This window comes from Micropterus salmoides, unplaced genomic scaffold (genome assembly GCF_014851395.1).
Source record: "Micropterus salmoides isolate LMB-PRFRI ecotype aquatic unplaced genomic scaffold, ASM1485139v1 Ms_hic_scaffold_16, whole genome shotgun sequence".
NCBI lineage: Eukaryota > Metazoa > Chordata > Actinopteri > Centrarchiformes > Centrarchidae > Micropterus > Micropterus salmoides.
In genome coordinates this window covers 32630798-32652979 of record NW_024040707.1, presented here as the reverse complement: position 1 = coordinate 32652979, position 22182 = coordinate 32630798, and the positions used below count along the sequence as shown (strand labels likewise).

At 46.8% G+C, this 22182-nt stretch overlaps 2 protein-coding genes across 7 annotated transcripts in view; one reads left to right on the top strand and one right to left on the bottom strand.

The window, feature by feature from the left end:
• myt1a (myelin transcription factor 1a) overlaps positions 1 to 5987 on the top strand; it is a 28923-nt gene extending 22936 nt beyond the window's left edge. For 2 of the 4 annotated variants that reach the window (XM_038721578.1, XM_038721576.1), the window contains 5 exons: positions 1676 to 1897; positions 3199 to 3290; positions 3455 to 3558; positions 3638 to 3781; positions 4586 to 5986. In XM_038721578.1, the coding sequence (XP_038577506.1) occupies positions 1676 to 1897; positions 3199 to 3290; positions 3455 to 3558; positions 3638 to 3781; positions 4586 to 4729 (706 nt within the window). In that variant the 3' untranslated portion in view covers positions 4730 to 5986. Of the gene's footprint in view, positions 1 to 1675; positions 1898 to 3198; positions 3291 to 3454; positions 3559 to 3637; positions 3782 to 4585 lie in introns of all 4 variants that reach the window. The other 2 variants (XM_038721577.1, XM_038721579.1) reach the window with 2 other exon arrangements.
• A 274-nt stretch (positions 5988 to 6261) lies between these two features.
• Positions 6262 to 21657, bottom strand: asxl1 (ASXL transcriptional regulator 1). 3 transcript variants are annotated; one of them, XM_038721569.1, is made up of 11 exons: positions 21296 to 21654; positions 18830 to 18913; positions 16803 to 16922; positions 16460 to 16658; positions 14630 to 14787; positions 14420 to 14504; positions 14024 to 14190; positions 11346 to 11442; positions 10840 to 10945; positions 9512 to 10553; positions 6262 to 9377 (listed from the first exon to the last, which is right to left on the bottom strand). In XM_038721569.1, exons 1-11 carry the CDS (start codon positions 21350 to 21352, stop codon positions 6786 to 6788), a joined length of 4707 nt encoding a protein of 1568 aa, XP_038577497.1. In that variant the 5' UTR covers positions 21353 to 21654; the 3' UTR covers positions 6262 to 6785. The 3 variants fall into 3 exon arrangements, with proteins under 3 accessions (XP_038577497.1, XP_038577498.1, XP_038577499.1); XM_038721570.1 differs by lacking the exons at positions 18830 to 18913; positions 21296 to 21654 and adding an exon at positions 17683 to 18822 and having other exon boundaries at positions 16803 to 16920; XM_038721571.1 differs by lacking the exons at positions 6262 to 9377; positions 10840 to 10945 and having other exon boundaries at positions 10412 to 10553; positions 21296 to 21657.
• Positions 21658 to 22182: the final 525 nt, after the last annotated feature.

Genomic DNA, 22182 nt, shown 5'->3' with positions numbered 1-22182 from the left:
ATACATAGAAATATAGATACATATATATAGGTATATGGATACATAGAAATATAGATATATCGATATGTGGATACATAGATATATAGATTTATGCATACATAGATATACATATATATCGATATGTGGATACATAGATATATAGATATATGGATACATAGATATACAGATATATCGATATGTGGATACATATAGATATATGGATATATGTGTACATAGATATACAGATATATCATATGTGGATACATAGATATATAGATATATGGATATATAGATATATGGATACATAGATATATAGATATATGGATACATGGATATATAGATATATCGATACGTGGATACAAAGATATATAGATATATGGATACATACATATACAGATATATCGATATGTGGATACATAGATATATATATAGATATGGATACATAGATATACATATATCGATATGTGGATACATAGATATATAGATATATGTATAAATAGATATACATATATCGATATGTGGATACATAGATATATAGATATATGTATAAATAGATATACATATATATCGATATGTGGATACATAGATATATAGATATATGTATAAATAGATATACATATATATCGATATATGGATACATAGATATATCGATATGTGGATACATAGATATATAGATATATGTACAAATAGACATACATATATATCGATATGTGGATACATAGATATATAGATATATGTATAAATAGATATACATATATATCGATATGTGGATACATAGATATATAGATATATGGATACATAGATATATAGATATATGGATACATAGATATACATATATATCGATATGTGGATACATAGATATATAGATATATGGATACATAGATATATAGATATATCGATATGTGATACATATAGATATATGGATATATAGATATATGGATACATAGATATACAGATATATCGATATGTGGATACATAGATATATAGATATATGGATACATAGATATACAGATATATCGATATGTGGATACATAGATATATAGATATATGGATAGATAGATATATAGATAAGAGCATATTCTATAAGAGCCTGTAAAACCCACAGCCCATACCTGTGCAGAGGCTGGCTGCATCATTTCTGCACACTGACTCAATCAAATGAATAATTCCTGCACATGATGACGGAATGTACATTTATACATAGATATTATATGGATTTACTGATTAGGAAACAATGGAACGTATCAATAGGCCCCTTGCCGCTGCCTTATTTTCCAGGAGTTTTGCACCAATATGCCGGCTCGCTATGCTGTATGAAAGGTACAGAGCCAGAAAAGGGGGGTCAGATTTAATCCGCCTCTGAGTCTGGAATGTTGGTATTAACAGAGATGAATTGATGTCTGTGTGAAAAGCCACAGCCAGCATGCCAGTGCTGTGTGACACGTGATGGTCTTTTTCTACGCTTCCAGATTCTTGAAAGCCGGATCACCATGTGAAAGCACACATGGTTGCGGGATTATGCCGCAAACGCTGGTTTAGTATGAACGGCAGATTGGCGGATCTTCTTTCTGCGTTTGTTGAGGGATCATTGTATGAAAGCATCTGTTGACACATCTGTGCTATTGAGAAAACACACATTTCACTCAGCAGACTCCTAACTACAGCTAAAACACAATGGCTCTCTGTCCGTCTGCAGGTGTCCGGTTCCTGGCTGTGACAGTCTGGGCCACATCAGTGGGAAGTACGCCACCCACCGCAGTGCCTACGGCTGTCCGCTGGCAGCACGCCGGCAGAAGGAAGGGCTCCTTAATGGAACTCCCTTCTCCTGGAAGGCCTTCAAGACTGAAGGCCCGACCTGCCCGACACCAGGCTGTGACGGCTCCGGACACGCTAACGGCAGTTTCCTGACGCACCGCAGGTATCGTGAATATCTGAGTATCAGCATGCACAGATCAGTTTCAGATAGAGTCCAGACTGACCCTCTGCTGGGTCTGAGTCCTTCTACCTCAGGACTTCTTTGTTATGTTCACTCTTTAAATCAAGATGTATAAATACTGCGGGTGTGACGAGATCTCGTACCACAAGATCCCGCGAGATTAAATTATGACAAGATTTGTCCTCAGGTAAAAAGCTGTCTTGCGAGACTCACGCAGTTGACATTTTTCACATGCTGTCAAGCCACACATTAATTTTCTCACGCAGTGAAATGCAAATGTCATTATAACATAAGATCGAATCAATCAACTACACCCAGCTGATGCAACACCGGTGTACGCCCTGATAGTAATCAACTGAATCACTCTCGCTGTGAGTCCAGACAGCTGTGACGAGTGGTAACGTAGCAAGTAGAGTTTTGCAACATAAACATATAAAAACTGAGAAAAACTGCAAACTTGCTCAGTGTGTGACTGTGAGCTGCACTTTATGAGCTGCTGAAGTTAACGTGTGCGGATTTGTGGGGAGATTTCTGCCTGATCACAAGTGTTTCACTTACTTTCGGTTTCACATGCAGTCCCAAACTGCATTGGTCAAACGGTCCGAAGGGGATAACGTTACTACCAGCAGATCAATAATGTAATGCACTGCAGAGTAAAGGGCATCAACAGATGGTGACGTTAGTCTGGGAATATTCTGCCTTTTCTCTGGACATGTCGGAGAACACAGATATGTGGGAGAGATTCTGAATGCGCATAAAGTTTTGAACATGAGCAGAAAAGCTGCTGAAACACAGAAACTATTAGAGTCCAGGAGATTAAAAGTGAAATTAAAATGAAATCATTTGTTATTGAGGTGAAAAGAAGCCACATGCACATTTAAATAGGTTACTTCTCAAAACAAAGACACAAAGAGGAGGCAAGACTAAACCATGACTTAGCAGGGATCTACAGGAGAACAGAGCTGAGAACTGCACTGGCTAACATTCTGGTACAGTTAGAGTTATAGAGTTTGAATTGTCACCTGCCACTTGAATTTTGTGCTTCTCTTTACATGAATAAAAACATTTTCACCATAAACTGGTGCAGAAAAAATAATCAGAAATTTATATAATTCAGCACTAAAGATTTCTTAAAAATAGTGTTAAAATCTCGTCTTGTCTCGATCTTGTGAACCCAATCTCGAATCTCATCTCGTGTGTTAAGTGCCTCGTCACACCCCTAATAAATACATAAATGAGCAGTGTAGTGTGAGGGGCCCCGTCCTAATCAGCTACTCTCTTAGCCTGTCAGGTTGTCCCAGAGCGTCGGCCAATAAGAAAAGAGCCAAGTTCCCCGGAGACGAGTACATTACTGCAAAGTTCAGAGCCAGTGACGGTAAGGGACACTTCTTCTGCCAAATAGTCTCCCAAACTATTACTTCTACGACATGGAGACATCGAATCATTCAGAAAATAACAGTGGCAACTCAGATGTTCTCCAGACATTCTACGGCAGTAGTCAGATTAACCGTTACCTGTGCTGTTGTTGCTCCCACTCAGTTCTGGACAACGACGAGGACATCAAGCAGCTCAACACTGAGATCAACGAGCTGCACGAGTCCAACTCAGAGATGGAGGCCGACATGATGAACCTGCACTCTCAGGTGAGCTCAGCTCGCTGCAGGACGAGGACGCCGGTGAATATTTGTGCTCTGCTTCAGGACTGTGTTATGTCTGCTTCAGATCTCTTCGATGGAGAAGAACCTGCAGAGCATGGAGGAGGAGAACAAACAGATCGAGGAGAGGAACGAGGCCTTGTTCCTGGAGCTCTCTGGCCTGAGTCAGGCCCTGATTCGCAGCCTGGCCAATATCCGCCTGCCCACCATGGTGAGTTACACGTTTCCTTCTGCCCCCCCATACCCACAGCCCCGAGGTATCTCACCTCTGGGGGAGCAAATAATGAATTCTCAGTGAATGAGCCGCGCTAACCGGGCCATTGGGAGCCACTGGTAGCAACATGGCTCCATAACGCAGTACCAGAACTGACCACACATCAGTACCTGAGACCGAATTGTGGACTCGTTACTTCTGATCTCGTAACTCAACTTTGACTTGAACACCAGAGACTTGTGGCCTCACTCAGACTTTATCTTTGCTGAGATGAAGGCAGATGAAGGTACCAGGAAGAAACAAAAGACTGGACCAGTAAACTGTCAGGAGGTGGAACGTGAGACCATCCGCTCTCTTTTTCTGTCCAACTGGTAACTTGAAACTCACTTGTCTTGACTTGGGATGTTGGTGCCATGACTTGAAGCTTACATGTGACCCAATGTAGTCATTGTTAGACATTTATCAAATACTTTTCACTTGAGACTAAACTCTGAAGAGACTTGACACAGCTCAGCAGATCTTCCACTGATCACACGTCCCTGTTTGATCCTGTCCAGGTGTCCAGGTGAACTCCACCCTGTTCCCGATGTGTGGTAGCTCGCTGCCATCATGACGGAGGCAGAAACTGTGTTTTGGATATAAATTTAGGCTAAGTGAGCTTCCATCAACAGGTCTCAGCTGCAGTTTTAAAACTAGAGGTTCAGTTCAGACAGGTCTCCGCTGGTTTCATGTTACGTGTTCAACAAAATGATTCTTCTGTGTTCTTTTGTGTAACAAAGTCTGTTACGTGTGTGTGTTCAGCAGGAGCCGCTGTCCGAGCAGAACTTTGACAGCTACGTAGAAACCCTGACCCACATGTTTACCAATAAAGACTGCTACCAGAACCCTGAGAACCGGGCTCTGCTCGAGTCCATCAACCAGGCGGTGAAGGGCATCGAGGTGTGACAGACGGGAGCAGGGCGCCGCAGTGACCACACCAGTCTTTCTTTCAGAAACCTTTAGATACAGTCTGTACTTCATTCTTCTTATTTGGAACTTTGTCCTCTGTTCTTTGCATGTTGCTTTATGGCGGTGTGAGCGTGGGCGCATCCCGCTGTGGATGTAACGTCTGCAGGTACAGCGGCCAAGCTGAGCACATTCCCTTAGTTAGTGAACACATAATGTTGATAGTATCTGTATGAGCATCGTGATGTTGCACCTCCAGGACTAGTTTGTAGATTCATTCTTACTATTGCTGTGTAACTATTTAAGTCCTCTGCAAATGTTGGTTTAATAACTTATTTATTCATGTCTGCTGTATTCTTTTTTTTTATTTTATCATTATCTATTTATTGCGTTTGTTTCTTATTTCAAAATGCTACCTGAGAAGATTTTAAACGGTGACCAAGAGAAGGGAATCATTTCCTCAGCATTGCAGAACAAAGAGGAAATATTTTAAGATATCAACCATGAATTGTTTTATAAATCTTATTATTTATTTAAAATACTGGGATCTTTTTAAGTGCAAATATTTTGTAACTGAAAGTTTTTTAATAATTTTCTAAAAATTTTTGTTGGTGTTTCTGTTTATATGATTTTCCTTTTTATTGTCAAACTATTTTGAGTACATTGCAATACACTGGGAATATCGAGCTGCACATATTTGGTATTTATTTGGTGATGAAGAACAAAGTGATGGTGAATATTTATTTTGTATTGTCTATGTGTTAATGATGGCTGTGTATGGATTAGTCTTTAAGTTGCTCTTGAAATAAAGGTTAACCCGCAGTAAATGTGGACTCAAACTTCTACATATTGTTTCTTTTGCATGCAGAAACACCACACTCTAAAGGAAAAACAGCACTTTCCAGATTATTACCATGAGTTGTTGCTGTGGAAACACCCACCCTAAGTGTTATACCAGCGGTCAAGGGATGATGCTTCATATTTAGTTAAAATGTAAAGTTCGTCTTCTTTGTCAAGTGAAAGAATAAAAACAGAAGCCAGCACCTGATCAGTAGCAGTGTGGTTTGAAATCAGAGTACACATCATGTCCTGCCAGCCCAGGTTCTCTCTCCTGGGCTGCAGTCGAAAACTCAAAAGTCCTTTTTCTAACCAGTTTTCCTTTAGGAAAGCTGTGAAGGTGAATTCCCAGGGAAAGACAACTGCAGTGCTCAGAGAATGCAACTGCTCTCACTCTACAGTGACAAACTCAGTGCTTTACAGAACAGTCAGGTTTCCAGTCCAACACAGTCACACCTCTTAAGATGCGGTGTTTTTACTTTAGAGTAAATTTAACCATTAGTTACTCAGAAAGTACCAGAACAGAACAGAGGGTTGTTAAAAAGAAAAACAAAACGAATAGACTCAAATGTTGAAATTAATAATGTGGGGAAAAAGCCTGTTTCACGCTGCTCCTGTCCTTCAATAACAAAGAGTGTGATGTGGTGGTGACACATGTCCTGGACCAGTCTGCAGGTAAAAGGCCCGTCTGGGTCTCATGTTGGAGGACTTTATTCGTTCATTGTCCTGAACATTTAAGTACAGAAAGAGTTTAAACATGAAAGAATCCAAACACAAAGCAGTGGAACGACGTCATTTACTCATTTTAATGGTTAAAAAAATACTTCTTTGCGCAGAGAGACAACAGGACGTCCCGAGGGACCCAAACAATGATGGCCACCGACCAATGACAGGCGGAGCAAGATAAGATGAGGTAAATGTTTTTGAGGAGAGAAAACAAAAAAAAAGGCACAATTTACAATCAATCATGCCCCAAATTCACAAGAATAATAATAGTAATAATAATAATAATAATAATAATAATAATATCAGTACAGCTAAAAAAAAATCTGCAACAACAGAAAAATACAGACCAATTATAATATACAAGGCAACTCCTGCCCGTCAGACTCCTCCTGTGTGCTCCACCCTAATCAGGCATCTGTACACTGTGGAGCCCGGGGCCTGCTGCCGGTCCTGCACAGAGACCAGTTCTACAGTGCATAGGGACTTCAACATACTATCTGACCACCAGACAGGACACGCACAGTTTGGAGGGCCCGATGCAGTCGTCATGGCAGAAGGCACCGCAGCCTTGGCACATGATCATGGCTTTGAGGCGACATGAGCACTTCAGCGCCACCTCCTCGGCCGTGCTGTCAGTGAAGGCCTGGATGCTCAGGGTGGTCTGGCTGGAGGCCAAGCGGGGCCGCAGCTGGAGCACACCGTCCGCCATGCTCCGGGAGAAACCGCCATTGTCCATCACCGATAGGTTGGCGGTGTAGCTCACTCCTCTGCCTCCCCCTTGTTTGGGGAACTTCCCATACAGCTGGAAGGGAAGGGAGGAGGCGGAGGAGGAGGGGGAGGGGGAGGAGGAGGACGGGGACCCGGAGGAGTAGGGACCTTTGCTGTACTCCTTCTTCGCCATCCTGGCTAAAGTCATCTCCATGTTGAGGAGTCCTTCCATGGCCCCCCCACTCAAGTAGCCATCCATAGAGCCCCCCGGCTCCTTTTTGGTAACTCTCATGGGTTTAAGGGGGGGGGACTTGGTAAGGGCCTGGCAGGAGGGCCGTGCACCGACTTCACTCTTCACGGTGGGGGCTGGAGACAGCTGCTGTTGGTGGGTTTGGGGGGGCTGAGAATGTGGGGGCCGCCAGTTGATCTTTATAGTAGGCAACACCTCCGTAGGACAGGGGTCTGCATGGGGAGGAGAGGGGCCATTAGGCATGGTCCGGTGGGAGGGCTGGGGCCTGTCTGGAGACGTCCCCTGTGAGGGTTGAGGGCCGTGAGAGTCTTTGATAACCGCAGACTCCACAGCGGACTGAGAGCCAAGGTCTGACTTACTTCTGGACGAGGAGGGTGGCAGAGAGGTGATGACCGGGACAGCCCCAGGGGCCTGCTGGGACTGGGACTGGTACTGCGATGCAGCTGGGGCCTCCATCAGACAGGAGACTGGGCGGCCTGTTGGAGACTTGTTGTGGATCTCTGAGGCTGCAGTCAGTTCGAGGCTAGGAGACTGGGCTGAGATCTCAGGCCTGCGTGGCACTGGGGTCCTTGCCACTGGCGGTCTAGGTTGGGGTCCTGGCAATCGGTTGATCTCCAGCCTGTTGGCAGTGTGTGAGGGCAGAACCTTTTCCAGGGGCAGGCTGCCCTGTAGCAGCTGAGTGACCAAAGGGTTGTTGGCCTCCACACTGGATACTGGTCTGACAGAGCTGGCCAGCCTCTTGGAGGCAGCTGCAGCTGCTGGGTGAGCGACAGAGGGCTTTAAGCCTCCACGGCACTCCTCTTCAGCAGGAGTCTGTCTGAAGACTCTACAGTCATCTCCAGGCTCCATTTTGACCACAACGTTGGTGTCCCTGGGGCCCTGCGGGTGGGCTGTGGGGAGGGACTGGTGGTCCTGGGAATGGGGGCGGCTGTACTGGGGGTGGGGCAGGCCATTGGGGAAACGAGGCTGAATGACAGTCTGGCCTTGACGGCTGGACACGTGGGCCTGGATGACTGGCTGCTGGTTCTGAGGAGGAGGGCTGCAGATGACCAGCTGGCCGTTTCTCTGGGTGCTCAGTTTGGGGATCCAGTCCTGGTCCGGCTGCTGCTGCTGATCGTCGTCCTGGCTCTCGTTCTCACAGTCCGAAGCGGTCTCGGTGGAGTCGCTGTGTGTCCCAGCCTCGTCCATGTGTCGGAGAGAAGATGCGTCTGTCTGCTGTCGCTCTGTAGCTGAGTGAGATAACACGTCTTGGGGGTCCACGTGGTGGGAGCCATGCTGGATAACACCACCCAGTCCAGACTCCTTCCCGTGTACCTGGTCTTTGGGCTGACAGGAGCTGGCCAACGTCTGAATCACATCCACACCCTGAGCCCCGAATCTGGGAAGGGAATCTGGGATGGAGGTTGGGGCCAGGGATGGTTTTTCACAACCCTGACCTACCCTCTCTGAGGGGACTGAAGCAGACTCAGGCCTCTGGGTTTGCCTGGCCCGCTGGGTGGCCAAAGACTCAGGGTCAGGTTCTGGAGAGGGCGAGTCAACTGCTTTGTCTGGGAGCCCGTTGGAGGAGTTCTGGGCACTGGCTGATGTTGCTTGTATTTCCTTTACAGCCTCAGGACCTCCAGCTGCCTCCTCACGAGGAGGACTTGGGGTCTGTGGGAGCTCCAGGGACATGGAAGTTGATGTTGTGGACAGGGAAGGGGAAGGCTGGGGCGTGGGCTCTACATTGAGAAGCTGTAGTTGTGTTCCAGACGAATTAGAGCTTGAAGACGATCCCTGCTCCTCCATCCCACCACCTCCCCTTCTTCCACTTCCTCCTCCTCCTCCTCCTCCGGGCTCGATAGGTCCTGGGTGCTCTCGCGTTCTTCGTCCATTGCTGCTATCCGGTAGCCCAGCAGGAGGCCGCAGCCGGACCCCGACCGGCCCTGCCCCGTCGCCAGTGGCTGCAACAGCAGCAGCGGCCTCGCGCTGGGCGCGGGCTTGCTGGGCGCGGGCTTTGATGTCCGCCAGGGTGCGCGCGCCCCCCGTCCCCGACCGCCGCGACCCCTCGCCGGGGGGCACGATGCGTGGGCAGATCTGGTAGGTGGGGTGCCCTTTGACCCAGGGAGGTTTGATTCTGGACAGTTGAATCTGGGACAGAGACAAAAGAACAGCGGGTCAAACTTCACTTGCATAACAACTCTTGACTTTCTGGTCAAGCTAATAATTTCTGTGCACACATCTTGTGAACCGATAACCTTTAAGTTCATACAACAAAGTCTTACCCGGATAGGCGGGACCTTGGGCTCCTCGGTTGTCGGCTGCGGCTTCTCCGAACGGACACCGTCAATTGTGGTACGAAAGGACTGACGGTCGTCGAGCCGCGGCCTCTTTTCGGGGAAGCTGGAGAAAGCCTGAGCCTCATCGGGCCTTCTCTTCTGCTCCTTGAGCTGGGCGCTGGGGACAGGGGTGGCGGCTGGGCTGGCGGAGGGGCTGCTCTCACGGCTGCTGGTGGCGGTACCCCCTGTGACGGAGGTGACCACTGAGGCGGTGTCATCCAGGGGGTCGGCGGCGACTGCAGCACTGGAGGATGCCGAGGAGGACGAAGAAGAGTCGAGGCCTGTGGCAAAAGCTCCTTGTCTGTCAGAAGGTGAGGAGGGTGAGGAGGCGGGCGAGGAGGCAGACGAAGAAGAGGAGGAGGAGGAAGAGGAGGAGGAAGAGGAGGAGGAGGAGGAGGAGGAGGAGGTGGAGGTGGAAGCCAGTACAGGTGCAGCCTCTTCTGGAAGCAAGCGGGCCGTAACCTCGGGCTCTTCGTTTGCGCTGGTGGAGGCTGGACTGGGGCTGGGGCTGGGAGTGGGAGTGGGAGTGGGTGTAGGAGTGGGAGTAGTAGGAGTTTGAGCGGGAGTGGGCGCTGGGGATGTGACCGGCTCTGTAGTGGGAGAAGGCTTTGGCTCTGTGGAGGCGCTCTCAACTGGGAGCTCCACGCCACACTCAGCCTGCAGCACCACCTCGCCCTGAACCACCGTGTTGTCGGACATGGGTGAGCCAACAGAGACCGCTGAGATGTCCAGGGCGGCGCTGGTCTCTGTGGCTTCTGCAGCCTGCAGGGCCGGAGGAGTTGCCTTGCAGAGGGTCCGGCGGGCCCTGCGGCGCAGGTCCGCCCGCGTGCGTCTCCTCATCCGCCCATCTCTCCTCCGCCGACCCACACTGCGTCTCTTGGGGGCACCGGTTGCAACCACAGCCACATCGCTTTCCAGCACAGTCGCCGCCACTTCGCTGGCTTCACTCATGGTAAGCTTCAGGGACTCCTCTTGCGTCAGGCCGGACCTGCAGGTGAACAAACAACATGTCAGCACGCTGCGGAAACACGGACGTTAGGCAGAGCGGCCATGACTGATGAAGGTCACGGCCCCGCTGTACAGCAGGACACGGAAAGAAGTGGCTTAGACATGTGGTCAAAAATAAACATCAAGGTGTTTCTGATTAATACTACTGACACCTGCGGCCGTTTTGTTCTACTAAACGTTAACAGATCTAGCTTGAAATGACACTCCCCCACACTGTGACCTAACATGGCAGCTGTGTGAACAGTGAATTCAGACTTGGCTCTTACTTTTGCCCGTGGTACTCTTCAAAAAACTTTTCCTTCCACGCCTCTACCTTCTTCTCTTTCTCCATTTCCTGCCGGAAACGCACCTGCATCTCGTGGGTGAACTCACCTAAACGGGTCAAACACATGAAGGTTTAAAAGAGCGGCTCCACAACTGAACTTTGAGAAGCCTAAGCCAGGGCGATTTTCAGCGAGAACGTGACTGAGCTGCCTTTCTCTTTTCGTTAAATCAGCAGCTGGTGTTGTAGGAATGCTCCAGGACAGTGCTACCATCAGAATGGTCAGACAGGAAGTGATTTTGTACGGCCTCCTTTCATTCACACCATATGAGGAACTGATGGAGCTCATTGCTGCCTTTTGGGTTTCTTGTGGGTTCTCACTGGCAGGTATGATTCCCTCACTTTCTTCAGAACAACCGTTTGATCACTAGGTGCAGTCATGAAAACGTCCCCATCAGGTTTTAGGCCTGGCAGAGGTCTCGGCTGGTCCATGACTGACCAATCACTTACCCTCAGCCAGCCTCTCCTTCCAGCTCTGAGAGGCGTGGGTGAAGAACTCATTGTTGAGAGCTGAACTACTCAGTCTGGCCATACCATCAGGTCCAATCTGCAAAGTGAGAGCAGTAAAACAATGAACACACCAGAGGGATAAAGCGAAGCCTCACACACATCAGACTGGCAGACCTAAAAGGACTAAACAAGTCCTGGATTTCACAGTATGTGACCCAGCTTCAGAAAACTGGCTGCCCAGAAGTAACACACCTGTGCACTTTGTTGCTTGAGGCTCCAAAGTGACTGCTGATACGTGTGCAGAACAAATATCATTTTTCAATGTGACATTGACAAACTTAAATCCTGTCTGAAAACTCTTTTCTTCGCTGGCTTTTAACCCAGCATGAGAGCTGCTGGTCTTCTGTTGTTGCCCTTCGATTGCCTTTGTTTGTGTGTTGTCTATGTTTTAGGTCTTCTACGCTTTGTTTTTCCTTGTGCAGCACTTCGTAAACCCATTATTTAAATGCACTATATATATTATTCTTCTTCTCATAACAACATTTGTGCAGCTGCTGTCAGCTTTCACGCTCACACACTTCGGCATCCGACTCAAGACGAACACTTTTCTTTAGAGGACACGGCCTGCTCTTTTGCAGAGGAGACAGGCCACTCAACCACATCCCCAGTACAACTCTATGGGGAAAACCTGTAACGGCAAAGATGGTGGTTATCCCGCCCGTCCCGCTAGAAAGCCAATCAATCGTGTGGTTCCACGCCTTCTAATTTTGCTCGCAATATGCACCAGATTAATGCATTTAACTTTAAAATGTCTGAGGTCCACCCACCACAATCAAACACTGAAGCTCCATGTTTTCTGGTCCTAAGACTAAATGTACACGTTGATGTGGTGACACCCAGGTAGAGCAGCACTCCATGTTTGGGTCTTTTCCTCTTCATTAACAGCAACTCAAAACATGTGTTAGAACTGAAGGCAAAGCCAGCAACACACTGAGCAGCTAGTTCACTTTAAATTCACCATTTGGAGCAAGCTCTGGTCTGTGACGTCCTGCTGTGTACTACATTTGGTTCTTTTCTTCTTTCTATATCTGTATGTGTGAGAGTATTATTATGGGATAGGGCTGCAACCAATGACTATTTTCATAGTCGACTAATCTGTTTATTATTTATTCAATTAGTCAACTAGTCATTATTTTTCTCACCCCCTAACCCTAATTAAACCATTTAACTAATTAAATATCTTTCAAGCGAATCACTGATCTCCAACACACAGTCTAACTAGCTAGCGTTACCATTAAGTGAATGAGGTTTACTCTCCTATAAAACATACTTTTATAGGAGAGCCTTTCCCGATCTTACTTTTATTTTACTAATTTTATATTTATCTTAAACGTGTATTTTAGTCTTTTCTTTTCTTTATCTTGTATTGTTTTTGTATTATTGTCTTTACACTTGTTAAAGCACTTTGTAACTTGTTTTTGAAAAGTGCTCTACAAATAAAGATTATTATTATTACTATTCAGAATGAACACCAGTATCAACGCCAGGGAAGACGACAAGACAGCGTAGGCTCCTCCTATAATTCACTGATTTATACAAACTTTAAAACTTTTAACTGTTTTTCCTTTGAACTATATAAAATAAAAGCAAATTAACAGCAAGTACTATAACCACAACTACTAACAATGTAATGTCTATTTAGAATAAAGCAACAGCCCCTTTCATACTACTTCTGTACTTTATTTTTCAAAAGTGCTTATAGGTTTTAGGCAATAACTCACTGGAGCCTGATGTTCTGTAGGCTACATCACGTGCCAGATGTTCCTTGATGTACTTTAAACCATTACTCATAGTAACTTTTTTAAAGCTGGGTCTGCCAGCGTTGTGTTGGACAGATTTGTGCTGCGGTGTTCATGAGGGAGACAGACGAGCGAGAGGATGTGCTGCGCGAATGCGCTACAACACTGATCTGCAATCAAATAAGATTTTAAATAGGCCTAGTAAAATAAAAAAATAAAAAAATCAGTATGTGCCGGTCACGTTGATATTGTGGCAGACCACCACACATAAATGAACATATAGGAAACACTGCCTTTCCTCTGTTATTGCTGCTGCAATGGTCTGAGTAACTGGGACCAGGGCGCTCTGTGGGCGTGACTGGCCGGCCGGCCCGCCCGCCCCGCTAACCTCGCTGGCGCTTGTGGAGCTTCTCAACCCCGAAAACATTTGAGCACATTTTCGATTCGCCATCAACTTTGGTTAAACTTCCAATATTAAAATTCTACACAGTTGATTTCTCAAACCCGCTCAAAAGTGTATCTAAGTACAAAACTTGTAAAAATGAAAGCCGTTCTGCTGTTCGCCTCTTTCTCCGTTACTTTCAGCTTCTCACATGAACGCTTCTTCTTCGGGAGTAGTCTAACAGTCAAGCAGTCATAGCACACATTGGAAGCGATACTGCCCCCAGCACTTCCTGTAGTGCACTGCAGTTAGAAATAAACAATCAGAAATGTTCCTAATATGAAGATTGCTCTCTCTCCCCGAAAATGAAATTTCACATCAACAAATTTTTATAGTCAATGTCGTCGATTACTTGGACTAATCGTTGCAGCCCTAGTATGAGATGCATCGCCGCAGACGTTAGAGCTGAGGGTGAAGGTAAGGACAGAAACACACACCTGTCGGTCCACCTCGGGCAGCAACTGCAGCAGCTGCTGCTGCGAGTGTGAAGGGAAGGCCGAGAAGGTCCGCACATTGATGAGGGCTCGGATGTTGGTGTTGACCAGGATGGAGCCTGGCGTTTCAAAGTCTACGTCCACCCCTCCTCGACTCCTCTTCATGGGCCCTGCAACAGCAAACAGCACAGTTACCTGAGCCGCTGTGCACGATGCTAAAGCTACCTGCAGCTCCAGGTTCGTACAGGGCAGCACAAAGCTGGCCGCTGCTTCAGACAGAGATGGATTCAATAAAAGGTTTTATCTGTAAGCTTTCCTGGTTCAGGAGGAGGTCTGACCAGTCCCCTATCAGACTTTCATTACTGCTGTGGAGTTTGAAGACAGAGGAATGCCTCTTACCTGAGGGGACGTGTTCTCCGTTCACTTTCAGAGGGGTGAGGACCACACGAGGCATCATCACCGCCTTCTTCCTCTGCCTCCCCGACTGTGGGACGGACAGGTGGAGTTAGTATGTTAAGGGGATCAGGTCTCCATGCTCACATTCAACTCTGAAACAGAGATGCTCTCAGATCCTACTGTACACCATGAATCTTCTAAAATGGTGCGGACCTGTCTGGAGCGGCTCAGCCTGGTCTGGGCGTGTTGGGTCTGCTGTGCATCTGTACGTCCCTGTTGTCCTGCTGCCCTGCTGAGGCGGGTCTGGGGCTGGCTAGGGGCCTGCAGCTCTGTGGAGCAGGAGGCACTGGACGAGCTCTCATCCACCGAGGCTGCAGGTCAGGGAAAAACAACACATTTACAGGGCTGTGACCAAATTGACCATAGGTATCAGTGTTATTGTGGTGTTGTTAAAATGTGATGAAACCATTTCATCAAGTTTACATTAAACACCACAAAGATTAGCAACACCATATAAAATGTGCATAACAAAGTATGAGTTTACATGAAGACAGTGACGTAGAAGCCTACAGACAGTCTATCAGGAGTCTGCAGACTTTCTTCTGTTCAAACACAACCAATTCAACAACTGCCAAATTCTTAATGAACAAGATATGAAACTAAACTGTGTACTGTGTTATCATGTGCAGTGGGTGAACAGAGTCTGCAGACATACAACGCTACAGCAACAGAACAACGTGTAGAGTTTTTACACTGAGAGCATCAGTGTCCAAGCTGTTAGTGAGTCAGACAAATGCCTGAGTCTGGGAGGCTGCAGCTGGCTTTGGTTGATGCTGGGCAGGATTTACCGTGACTGATCACCGTGGTTTATCATTAAACCGTTTCATCCCAACATAAGACACATGCTGCGCTCCCTGAAACTCACCTTTACGCCCGACTAGAACTGCAGTGACAATTATTGCACATTTTATTTTAAACTGAGATCTTAAAACAGCAGCTTCTGTCGCAGCTGAAGTGCTTTTGTGTTCATTCTGTGAGAAACACTGGTTCCAGCACCAGTCCAGCAGGAACGGGGCTGTACATGTGGGCCTCACGGAGAACTCGGAACAATTAAGCTCAGTGTTTCTAGACAAGTTGACGAAAGGTGATTTCTGACTTTCTGAATGTTTGTGGTGTTTGAGCATCTTTTTGTTTTTCTACTTGTAGGCAGTGATGAGAGGAAGCTGGTACAGACTGAGATCCTGGCGTAACTCCAGAACAATACAGCTCTCCAGGGTTGAGGAATCCATAATCCATGCTGCCCCTCTGGGACACCGTAGGAATCAAGTCCTTTCTCACCACTTGCTCGAACTAAGAGCACTGGCCCCTCACTCCTTTCCACCACTGAGGCACCCTGTAAGATCAGAGTCTAAGGCCCAAACCCAATGTCCCCCCTAAGCCCTCAACCCTCACAGACTTTACTGACGTCACTTAGAAAGTGATTGAGTATAAGAGGCTGCAAAGGCTCAAAATGCTGTAAACTGGAACAGGACAGCACTTTGCCACATTATCATGTTACCATGACGACACTGAAACATGTTGCACACACAAACATTTTGTGTTTTTGCCTGATTTTTAAGTCTTGCAGCCCTACAGAGTGGAGGAGAGGTAAATGTGAATCTACATTTGTCAATCATCAATGCAGTATTCTTGGCAGATTTGCTATGATATTTCCTTCACTTCCAGGCGTCCCCTGGTAACTCCCCGTGTTTCAAGTGACAACGCTATGAAGTGTGGGCATTTCCCTCTGACAAAGTCTCCAGGAATGCGGACTTACGAAAAGGGCTGAAAGTGTCCGCGAGAGAGCCCTTGCGCACTTGATGATTTGACAGTGGGACAGTCCTAAGCCCTCAGGGACTTACTGTGAACGCGCCTCAAAGTCTGTCAGTCTGTGAGTGTGGACACTGGGACCCTTCTCACACCAACATGAACACGTGTGCAGGTTTTTAAACCAGAACAGATTGGCTTTCTGTGTTTCCCCCCATGATGGAAAGGTGGTCTTACCGTCATTGTCTCCGCTAGCAGCGGTGGTCTCAGTGGAGTCGCAGCTCTCCTGCTCGGCGGCCTCATTAGGGCCGACCAGGGCCACGGCCGAGCCTGCTGCAGGAGCGCCACTGCTGGAAGACGGGGTGGCGGTGCCGCCGGCAGGCTCGGCTGGCGTCTCTGATTCCGATGTTGTCTTTGTCCACTGGAGGGCGTTCTTCTACAGAGAGATGACAGCACAGTTATCACTTGACCTTCTCTGCACATCAGAACGCACCCCCCCCTCCCCCCGGCTTCCTGTGGTGTGATACTGATAACACAGACTATATGATCATCTGTGAATCATCAGATCAGGTTCAGTTACCTTCAGCGTGAACAGGCTCATCCGACCTGGCAGCTTGAAGAAGATGCTGTTCTTCACCCGGTCTCCCCTCACCTGGGAGTGCAGCATAGTGACCAGGCAGGCCAAGGGGGCGGTGCCACTGCGCGTGCATGCGCGCACACACACACACACACACAGACACACACACACACAGTTACAACTCATGTGACTGGACACTGAGGGTCAGCCCAAGTCATGTCACTTCCTGCTGTATTCTGTTTATGGTTTTCTTCACAGATTTGATATCATCTTTATGATACATAAATATATTGTTACGATGATATCAGAGTTTATCTGTTCCTCCCTAATAAATGATGAAACACTAACAAGAACTTTGTATGTTGCTGAAAACACTTCAGGACTCTAAAGCTGATGATACACGGGGCAACTTTTTGAGCAATGTTGCTAGTGGTAAGTCCGCTGATGTTTTGAATGGATAGTGGCGGGGCGGCTGGCAGAGTGGTGTGGTGTGGTTACTCATTACCACTGCACGATTGCTCTGTGTATCATCAGCTTACAATCTTCCATAGTCAAAGTTCTGAAGACCAAAGACAGGGTGGGAACGAGTATCAGGTTTGCTTTTTAATCTGACTGTCGACCACAGACTCTGTTCAATCTTCACATTCTGCAGATGCAACTTAGAAAACGACCACATTAAAGTCAAACAGGACTTTAAAGCAGGCAACAGAGATAACCAATAACTGTCATCAAAACCACTCCATTTAAGCACCTGTAGTCTGTGAGTGTCAAGTCGGTTAACAGAGAATAGCAAGAGTTTAACTACAGCAGAGTGTTAGGGCCACTCTTAAACAAAATAATATCTGAGGCTGCACAGAATCAGTGTAAAGGTCCTCAAACCTACCTCCTGTTCAGGTCAGCAGCCGGCCAGGGAGTCATGCAGAAGAAAATAAAACAGCTCAGTTACAAACACATTCACCAACATGGCCGCCGAGGTGACAGCGTGGCGTTTGTTATGGTTTATCAGTCAGTCAGGGGACTGTACGAAGCAGGAAGCGAGGTCAGCGAGGTAACTTTGGGTTAACCTTGGGTTTTCAGGACGGGTAGATTGCCATGGTACCTGATGATGATCGACTAACCTGCTCCGGAGCAGGTTCTGTCCTAGATCAGAGATCAACTTTATAAAAACACCACCTACTGACCAATCAGCTCTCTGGGAAATGGCATCACCATCAGGAGGAGATACCACAGACTGCAGAGAAACTTTAGAACAGCGAGATCATCCTACAGAGACTGAAGCTCTAAAGCCTTGTACCTGTAGCGTAACATGTGACAGTTAACTTGCTCACTGCTTTGAAACACGTTTTAGATTTTTTATTTCTCACAGCCTGTAAAATAAACGTGGTTAATTTTTCGTATGTGAGCCTGAATATTCGGCGCATATAGTTTGTCTATGGAAGAAATTGACATTCTTTCACCACTATCTGAGCAGCTTTTATGGCATGAATGGATTTTTGGTTTCATCGCTTTATAAAATTAATTTAGAACAATGTTTGGAACACTTTGAGTGCATTGAATAAATTAATCTGATGTTTGAAGTTCTAAAAATGAGTTGGAGCGACTGCTTATTCAGCCGAGCTGAAAGAATAAGGCTGGTATTTTCATAGCTGCTGTAAGAACACATTAAATCAACACATTCATATCATAGGTTACTCCTGTTAACTTAGACGTTCACACTGTTGGAGATTTCTGTCAGACTGTCTAATATCACAGTTTGCTCGTCGTTTCTGCTGCCAATTCTGCCTCTTTTAGGTGGATGCACTCATGGCCAGATAGGAAACCCTGGGTTGATTTACTGAGCTGATAACCAGCTTGGTGCAACCGCTGATCCTGATCATTAGGGTTAGTGAAGCCAGATAACAAAAGGAGATCCTGGGGGTGTTGGACTCGCTTCGTGGTACAGGTCCCTGGGTTCTATGATAGCTTTTATTCAGAACATCACTTTCTGTGTGTGTGTGTGTGTGTGTGTGTGTGTGTGTGTGTGTGTGTGACCTCATCTCCTTCAGCCCCTTGGTCTGGATGACGTGTAGGATCTGTTTGGGGGTCATTGGTGCATCAGAAAAGTTCTCCAACACCTGGAAGACAGGAACACAGCGTTCAGCACACAGGTGATGAAACAGGAAGTTTTCCCATCACTCAATAACAGAGAGGACACCAGTACAGGTCTGGTGCGGGACCTGAAACACAACAAACCAGAGACCTACAAAGAGACAGGCTCAGTAGCAGAGATTATTATTAATGGGCCTGAAGATGTTTTAAGGCTGATACGAATATCAATATTTGGAAATGTGATCAATAGAGCCAGATACTGTGTGAGACAGGCTTCAAACAGAAAGTATAAGTACATTTAATCAGCATCATCACAGATAGGAAAGAAGAGAAAAGCCCACAAAACTTTGTTAAACTACAACACGATGCTCTAGTCAAAGTTGATGGTTAACATAATCGATGACAAACTGATCATCTTCTATTATTGCTGAATGTCCTCCTGGGTTTCTGTCGACTGCAGGTCCGTCCTTCATGTGGACTGGTTTCTAAATCTCTGTTTCTGACTGGGCGACACATTCGCAGACAGTAACATACTGTGCTTTGATCCGCCTGCAGCCGACTTCTCAGACAAGAAGAATCATTTGGATCCATGTCGGGTTTTAAAGGGTCATTTCTGTATTTTTAAACTTGGACCGTGTTTTCACAAGTTGCCGCTGAAAAGTTCTGAATCTGTCAAAACCGTGGCCACAGGAAGACGCCGGTGGAAAGTCAGAGCTGGAGAGAGGAGTTGGAGTGACGTTAGGGATTAAAGTCCTGGTACACAACAAACTCCTCTCCCTTTCCAAGATGTAGTCAGACACCTGGTGTAACAGTCTGAGCCTGATGCTGGCAGCCAGAAGCTCTTTCTCTGGATGCAGTTTGACGGGTCAAAGTGTGCGAAGAGGTTTAAAAGTAGAGAGACGACCATTTCTCTCGTGCTTCACCTCTCTGTCCTCTCTGCAGCGCTGCAAAGTCACCAGGACTATTTAAAGCAGGACACGCTGCTGCTTCTCTTCCACAGACCGGTCTAAACCTGGATCAGTCCTCAATATCAGACCGTTACAGAACCAGGAGCAGAAAGGTAACGATATTAATGGATTTAAGAGACTGAAAATTGAGAACGGTCGCCCCTCTTCTTACAGGTGAAGCCCTGAATCAACATTAGGAACACTTTGATCAATAAGAACTCTGCTGGCAGATTTATAAAGTCCCACAGTGGACAGTAAGTCTGGCTGTGATGTCTGTAAAGCGACTACAGATGCAAGAAGTGCAGGTCTGATCAGGAGTACAGAAGAATCTGGTTCCTGTCTGAATGGGCTCCAGGTTCCTGCTCATCAACCAATTGTGGACATGTAGGACCTTGAAACATTAATATTTCAGTAAACATGTCTTACTGAACATGAACACCGGACATACGCATGACTTAGTTTGGCTGCTGCTGCTGAAGAACTGAACTTTAGGCTTAGAGGCCACTTTATTAGGTACACCTATAAAACCTAACGCATCCCAACACAGCAGCTGATGATCCTGAGTTCTGACTGAGGCTGAGCTGACTCTGATTTGCACTGGACCTGCAGTATCAAGCCGTCCAGTACTACCCCAACTGTAATAACGCAGACCGGTCTGGTGCAGAAGGACTGCACCTGCAGTATAAACAGGGACAGCTTGTTGAACAAGAGCAGCAGCTCCTCTCTCTCAGACACACCGAGGTTGAGTTTGTTTCATTATATATTGTGTATCAGCAGAGAGCAGAGGCCTGCTGGTGAACTTCTGACCTGGCCGCAGCAGCTCACCTTTACCTGCTCCGTGTTTTAATTCAATAAATGAAGCTAATGTTCTGAACCACCAGGCCCGGCTCCGGGTCTCCGTGTCCTTCCAGCTGCATATCTGGAATAGCTCTGATTTTATTTTCTGCACCTTCAGAACCAACAAGGAACCACAGCTGCTATTAGCTTAAGTTAGCTTCCGTTAGCGTCAACATTAGCCTCAGTAACCCGAGCTGGGCATTACGCGGACTTTTGGAGCTTATCTAATGTCTGTTGAACACATGTGGTGTGTAAACGTGTCGCAGGTTTTTTTTATTTTACGTTATTCAGGAGATCAGACGGTCGTTAGCAAAGAGCTAACTGTTAGCCTGCTAGCAAACAAAGAGCTTAAAATAGCAGCGCTGGGTGTTAGCGTGCTAGCCAGCGTTAGCATGTTGCGTAGCTTTTTATGTCAGCAGCAGAACGACATGCAGCACATGTAAACCCCCAACACATCACCCAGTTACATTTAAACACAACCTGCCTGCTGGCTAGCTTAGCACTGCTACGATAACAGCTAACATTAGCTGGCTGTGGTCGTGAGCAGAATAAACATCTCGACCCGTCCCACTCCAGCAGAACCTCCGTGCAGCTAACAGCTAAAGGCTGAATCAGGGTGTTTACCATGCGAGCCGCCTCAGCCCAGGTCCGCTCCTTCTTTCTCTTTTGTTTGTCCTTCATTTCCTCTGCGCGGTGTCTGCGGCTAGCTGCTGTCTACAAAGCGATTCAGCTGCTCAGCTAACGGCTAACTGCGTTATAGCTTCAGTGTGTTGACCCAAAACAATGTGTTCCGATCAGCTCGGGACGGCGGCGATGTCTGCTAGTCTGCTGTGATCCAGGTCCTGGTCTAAAGCGGCTCCACACGCATCGTCTCTCTGAAGCACCGGAGCAGTGAGTGCAGGCTGCTGCTGCAGGACGAGCCTCTGAGGAATGCAACAACCAGGTCAAAGGTCAACCCCTCCGCAGGAATGCAACACAGCAACGTGCAGCCCCCCCGCGTGCACACGGTGCATTTAAACAGATGCTGCATGCAGACAGTCCCTTTCTGAGGAGCAGCAGAGACCAGGAGGCTCAGCTAGATGTAGTCTAAGACTAACACAGACTACAGGGTCTACTTCTTCTCTGTGGAGCAGAGGACAGAACAGACAAAGTCCTCTCTGCTGCAGGGCTGAGGGGTACAGGCCCAGTACAGGTCCAGGAGCTGCAGGATTCAGGACACCAGGTGCTCCAGATTTTCTTTCAGTAGCACAATCCGACATATATACATACAGTATATTACAGTATCTCACAAAAGTGAGTACACCCCTTACATTTTTGTAAATATCTGATTATATATTTTCATGTGACAACACTGAAGAAATGACACTTAGCTACAGTGTAAAGTAGTGAGTGTACAGCTTGTATAACAGTGTAAATTTGCTGTCCCCTCAAAATAACACATCAAACAGCTGTTAATGTATAAACTGCTGGCAACAAAAACGACGACACCCCTAAATGAAAATGTCCAAATT